Below are 6,608 nucleotides of genomic sequence, written 5' to 3'. Positions count from 1 at the left end.
CCCCACCCCCCCCGCCAGCCACTCAAACTTCTTCACGCTTAACAACTGCAACGGAACTGCTATTGTTAGCAGTCTCGAAGCTGTCACTTTCAGCAGAACAAAGGTTATTGCAACCGATTGATAAAAATTTCATTCACAGACAGACGCTTTTATGTGGTGTACGGCGGGAGCGACTTTATAAGATGTGTGTTCTGCCCCTGGCATCCACTGGCACATCTCCTCCTGCCTCCTGTTTAAGCTGAGTTCAAAATGATAATGAGAGCGGTGAGCAGCCAGCAGTCCCCCAGCACTCTGGTGAGCAAAGCAAGATCCATTCAGGACTCCTCTGGGCCTCTAATTGGAACTCTAAATCATTGTGTCACCTGTCACTCAATGCATGGTTTTGAAAGGGAGACTGTGGGAGCCCGTACAGTGGCTGTGATCTCCAGCTGAGGGAGGGACGAGGCTAGTTGAGGTGGGCTGCTCTCAGCCTGTAAAGCAGAAAAAAAAAACTCTAATGGAGTTTGCAGAGGACATAGAATGAGTACTTTATGTCCTTTACCAAATCATTTCTCTAATGCAAGAACAAGAAACTTAAGGATATTAATGCTGATCTTTTATTGGTGTTCTCATTAATAGAAGAGTGAGTCCTGCCAGCAGTGTGTCACAGATAAGTATAAGATTATGTTCTCCCCCTAGTGGAATCTAGGTGTTTGGCTTTGAGTCCATTGTTTCCTATTTTCAGTGCGAGCCAAAATCTCTTGCATTGACATTCTCACCACTCCTAACCCCCACAGTGTCCCTAATGGTAGACAGTTTTGCTTTCTCCTTTCCACTTCAAGTCATCACTGCAAGTTTTACGGTGTGCACTTTGGACACGGGGGATACTAGGCAAATAATTAGTCTACACGAATTACAAATTAGTCTAATTTTTGCTTTGTGCTTATTTAGCCACTCTTTTTCCAAGTCAAGCATTTCAAGTTTCTTACCTCAAAATAAAATTCCCCATATAGAGACTCAGGTACGGAATGTGTTGTTTGGAGCATGTCAAAAAAAACAAAAGATTGGTATCCAAAAAGTTACTGTTGCATGTGCAAATTATGTCCATTCTATAACTTTCATGATTTAGTAAAAAAAATAAATAAAAAAAATTAGAAGACAAAAGGATCTTCCAACCAGACCTTCTCATCCAACATCAGCGTCTAACCATACACATGCACTTCTTGAAGAATGGTCAAAACTTCCCTTAAGCACACTTGTCAAACTAGTGCAATCCCTTCCAGAAGAGTTTAAGCTGTTATAGCTGCATGGGATGCCACCTTCTGTTTATATCTTACTGCATTTCAATAACCAGAAAACGTTTTAAGTACTTATATTTGCTTTATTGCAACATACAAAAGCTGTTTACATCCTGGTGATCTCTTGATTTGGTTTGGGTCAATCACAGCGTGTGGCGTATTAAACATTTCTTTGCAGAGTGGATGTCAGGAGGTACGCTATATCCTCCACTGGTCATGGCACAAGACAAAGATGGCAACTTATGTAACAGGAAGTGTACTGAGAACAGAACTAGTTGTACTAATGAAGTGAAGAGGGGAAGATTGAAGATTTAATCATTGCTTGCCTGCTGAGGGATGGATGAGAAGTGTGGATTCCCAGGCCTTTGGAGTCTTGCCAGGCTCACAGTTGAAAAGCGATGAGACTTGTATAAAGAGAGATGCGGGGAAAAATTGAGAGATGGGGTGAAGTAGGAAAGCAAAAAGCATGACTGGGGGAAGGTGCTGTCAGAATATATTGAGTGGGTAATTGGAAGCTTAAAAATGATTGCGTGCAAGTGATCAAGTGTGGTCTTTCCCTTTTACCTTTACTTTAAATTTACAGTTGGCTTGCTCATTTTCTTTGCACATAATACAGTATGATGAGCCTGGGTAAACAGTTAACCCAGGTAACCCTCTTTGTCCTGCTGTCTCTAACTGTTGCCTGAATTACCTGAATTAGCATTATTTCCTCCACAGGGTGAGGACTGTGCTACAGTGTGTCCACCTGGTGTATTTGGGCCAAGCTGCATGTCCACCTGCTCCTGTCACAACCAAGCATCTTGCTCTCCGGTCGACGGCTCCTGCATCTGCAGAGAAGGTAGGGAACAATAACCTTTTGATTGATGGCGTCAACAAGCTCTGTTTTGATTTAAAAGACGCTTCACTGACTTTAAAACTTCATCTCAGATTTACTAGTCAAATTAATAAACATTCACACACACACAAAGCATTTTATGTGCAAAGACTGAATCCTAGTGCAATTAGTTGTTTTCTTGAGAGAAAATCTCAAACATTTGCCATTCCCACACTCATATTTTAATAAATCAGATTTATCTCCTGGTTTTGAATGATGCAATACTTAAGCCTGTGTTGTCTAATGCTAATTTCCAGCTCCCCCAACTGAATTCTATGTGTTTTTCCCCTACTCCCGCACACATTATTCAGTAAAATGGGTCAGCACATCAGCTCTTCATCAAGCTGTAGCCCATTCATGTCAGCCAGGTGTGTTTAAGTGTGGAAATGTAATACATGAAGAACTGGAGGGGAAAGTACTGCTGTAAGTTACATTTTCCTAGAGACAAAATCTTAAATTATAAAAAAAGGCCTGACTAATTTAGCTGAAGGGTCTTGAAGACATACAATATTTTAGAATTGTCAACAGCCTAATTATATAATATCTAGGATTTTCAGGTTGGGATTCTATTAACGACATCACTTCATAATAATGCATATACAGTGGCAACGGAAAGGGATCACACCACGTTTTCACTTTTATTTTCATCACAAATAAATCTAACATAGCACATTATACATTCTGCTTCACAGATAGATTACAAAGTAACTACTTAATAAGTGAGTGGAGATAGACGATAAATGGCTGATAAATGTCAGCAAAGGTGTTCTCAGTGTCATAATTGATAATTGAATACTTAATCAATCTGTGGACCATACTTAAGACTAATGAGGATTTAATAATTAAGTGAAGAAAACCATACCAGGACAGATACTCCACTGACATATTTTCATTTATTTCTTTTATCTTACTGGTCAAAAGACCATCCTCTTTGTCAGCACAACTTATAAAAGGGCGCATTTCATCATCTTTTGGTGCCAGAAGACTTTCAAATCTTGACAGTACTTTGATAAAGCACATTGATAAATTTATAACACACTTTTTTGACACAACAATGGACTTCATAGATATTCCTTTCTAAATCAGAATCTCCACTAGCGTATTGTATTGTGGATTGATGATGTATCAAATGGAACAGTAGAGCATGGCAACAATCAAGCTGTTTTGTCAACAAGAATATGCCAAATCAATGAGTCACACTGACAGCTAGCATGAAGGGCCATGTCAGAAACAAGGTCTTGTTTCTATAAATCATCCTGCTGTCCATCTTTATAATAGTCTTTAGTTTATATTATATTTTGGTAAATTTATTAGCCAATGTTTTATCTGCTATATTCATGAAATTTTAGTTGCATTTAAATGGTATTTTACAAATGTTGCTATGCCCAATGCTTTCATCCATTTTAGACAATGTCATGTATTTATTTAGCCTTTATCTAATGTCTAATGTTATCTATTTTTGAAGGCAGACCTGAAATTTATGTTAAAACTTAATCATTTACGATATTGGAGTGTGACTGCACTGCACAGTCATAGCACACAACAGGGAGAGCTCATTTCTGCAATCAGTTACTTTTACTGTCGTCATTTTTAAATATTGTTCATTTATGTTAATTGAAAACAAAAGCAAAACAAAAACGCACATTAAAAAAAGCACAGCATTAAAACAGACCACACATAAGAAATGGTGCTGAATACTTTCCTTGTGATCTAGATAATTTCTTCCACTTCCAGCAGCACACATTGGAGCCAAGCACCAAAACATCAGACCGATACTCAGGGAAGAACTGCTTTAACAGATGTCATATTTTGTTAGAGAAAGCACTTGCTGGAGGATACTTATTTTTAAAGTTAAAAATAACTACAGTAGAATGTGGCTGGAAACGTTGTTAAATCATCAATATTAATGGCACAATGAGTCTTGTAACGACTGTTCCCAGTGAATACTAACACAGGATGGAAAACAGCAAAGCAAAAATGAGATTATAAAGTGCAAAAAAGTCTGCCAGACGCAAAAACGAATTTACAACAGTTGACACGGTATTGTAATGCAGATACAAGCAGATCACTGACACGTTAGAACAGCAGTCTGTTAACACACTCTGTTTTGTTACAGAAAGTGTGATGATTTTTTTTTTTATTGCAAAGTACTCCTTCTTAGGTTGAAAAACAATATAAAAAGGAACTTTGCTAAATAACCATTATTATTATAAACCATACATCATATAATGAGTGTTTCAAATGAACTGAAACATCGGTTAAAAAACAGCAGTGCAGGTCAGAATAAGAGGTTTCACCCTGGTGAGAAAATTACTTGGAATCAAATTACTCACCCTTCAACAAAGGCAGCAATAATAAAGTTAATCATCTATTTGTCATTTTACCTGCCATACTTTGGCTTTCATAACACCCAAGCAATTTAGATGGCAATGAGCTGAAATGTCTCTTATCCAGAAGGACTTTATGCAAATAGTTCAGTTTGCTTACCACCAGAGCTTGTTTCTTTACAAACTATTTAGTCTTCGATTAATTCAGCATCTCTGACTAAAAACTCAGTAGCTCTTGCTGTTCCGTTTATATTTGTAACAATGTCATCAGACTTCCAAGCGCACCTGGTACCAAATCTCCCTTCTCTGGAATTTTAATCATGGAAACTGAGCATTTAAGAGACACTGAGTCCCCAGTTAATTAGATGCTAGGACTCGGTTGCTATGGAAAACTATATCCCGTGGTCATAACATTGTCATCATACTCGTTATGTGTGGTATTTACATACTTATCAACTTCATCATGTATTCATCAACGTTGAACTGAATATTATTATCACGAGCTACAAACACAACACTATTGAAAAGGAAAATGTGAGAAAATGACACATTTTCTCACATTTTCTCACAAAAGACAGTTTTTTGTCAAAACTGTCAAAAAGACAGTTTTGACAAAATGTCAAACTGTCTTTTGACATTTTGTCAAAAGACAGTTTCATAAAGATTTTTGCTCATCACCTTATCATATATTCACTATTTTTTACTACCATCATTTGTACTCCATACAATAATGTTAACTTACCTTCAATTTTGTTTGATAGCTTTTAAGTTCTAAATGTTAAAATTAATATTGTGACATTCTACATATTTTATGCCAGCACTTTGTTTTAGACGGGTAAATTTAAAATAAATGGAAATGAATAGATGTGTGCAGTCTTGCAACTGTATTGCGTAAAAGTGCAAGCATCAATAATGTAGATATGATTTTAAAAACCCGGCAAATACTGTGGCATACCTGTTGTTCAGTGACATTTTAGGAATGCAGCACGGAAGCCATATGCAACTTTAAATGTTACAGTATCATTTCTTAAACAGTCTGATTGAAAGATGAAATATGTAAATGAAATGTCTCCCTCTCAATGTTGCGTGGCCCGACCCTGTTTAGTTGTAAGACTGGATTAAGATTAGTAAGATCCTCTTGCATTGTTGTGAGGTTTTGTTGGTACCGTGATGATCTTCTGTAAATTATAACCACTTTATTCTGACTTTTAACCTTTATTCTTGAATAAACAATTTTCAGAAAGATGATGGTCATAGAACAAAAATAAATTGTTTGATGAGAATGGAAATAATGATATGAAGTCACTAAATCTAAGCCCAGTTTAACATTTTTGTGAGACAGTTGATCACTGTCATCAATCACTTAATGAACTAATACTTTAGTAAGACTGATATTCGTCTCTCCTGTAGTCTCAGAGATTTTAAAAATGAGTGCCTGAGCACATTGGAACAGTTCTGGCAGGCCATAGTGACCCAACGTAGGTTGGTATCTGCCTCTGATAAACATAACTAGCCCACTGTGATGAGAGTTTCTGCATCACATGTCACCATAATTTTGATATATCTTCAGATTTCAAATCCATTCACACATCTATCTATTTTCTTTACCCACTTAATTCTTGCAAGGGGGCTGGTGCCTCTCCACATCAGTCAACAAGTGAGATCTGGGGTAAACCTTGGACAGTTCACCAATATATCAAGTGCAAATACTAACAAACAACACACACTCAAATGTGCCATCAAAGAACAAAAACCTGAAATATGCATACTGTTGATGGTGGAAACAAGAAGCTAGTAGGGAATATTTTTTCTTGAGTTCTGTTATCTGTAACTTCACCCTCTTTAAGCTGCAAAATACCAATGAAATAAAAAGAAAATCTTAGAGATTTAAAAAATGTATTTATTAAAATTCAAACGTTTACATAATGGCTACTGTGTCTTTAATTAATTTGCTTAAGGCTTTTGGCCTCAGTTGTCATAGAATCTATGCTAAAAAAATGGCCAAAAGCCAAACATGGTACCATCAAAAAAAAATCTATCTATCTATCTATCTATCTATCTATCTATCTATCTATCTATCTATCTATCTATCTATCTATCTATCTATCTATCTATCTATCTATCTATCTA

At 36.7% G+C, this 6,608-nt stretch overlaps 1 protein-coding gene across 8 annotated transcripts in view; it reads left to right on the top strand.

Moving 5' to 3' along the window:
- The window catches only part of LOC103141266 (multiple EGF-like-domains 11), a 110,975-nt gene that overhangs the window by 80,797 nt on the left and 23,570 nt on the right, over window positions 1–6,608 (top strand). For all 8 annotated transcript variants that reach the window (XM_016673772.1, XM_016673776.1, XM_016673774.1 and 5 more), the window contains one exon: window positions 1,995–2,115. In XM_016673772.1, coding sequence (XP_016529258.1) covers window positions 1,995–2,115 — 121 coding nt within the window. The remainder of the gene's footprint in view (window positions 1–1,994; window positions 2,116–6,608) is intronic.

The sequence above is a fragment of the Poecilia formosa genome, unplaced genomic scaffold (assembly GCF_000485575.1).
Source record: "Poecilia formosa unplaced genomic scaffold, Poecilia_formosa-5.1.2 Scaffold81, whole genome shotgun sequence".
In the NCBI taxonomy this organism is placed as follows: Eukaryota; Metazoa; Chordata; class Actinopteri; order Cyprinodontiformes; family Poeciliidae; genus Poecilia; species Poecilia formosa.
This window is presented reverse-complemented; position numbering and strand designations above follow the sequence as displayed.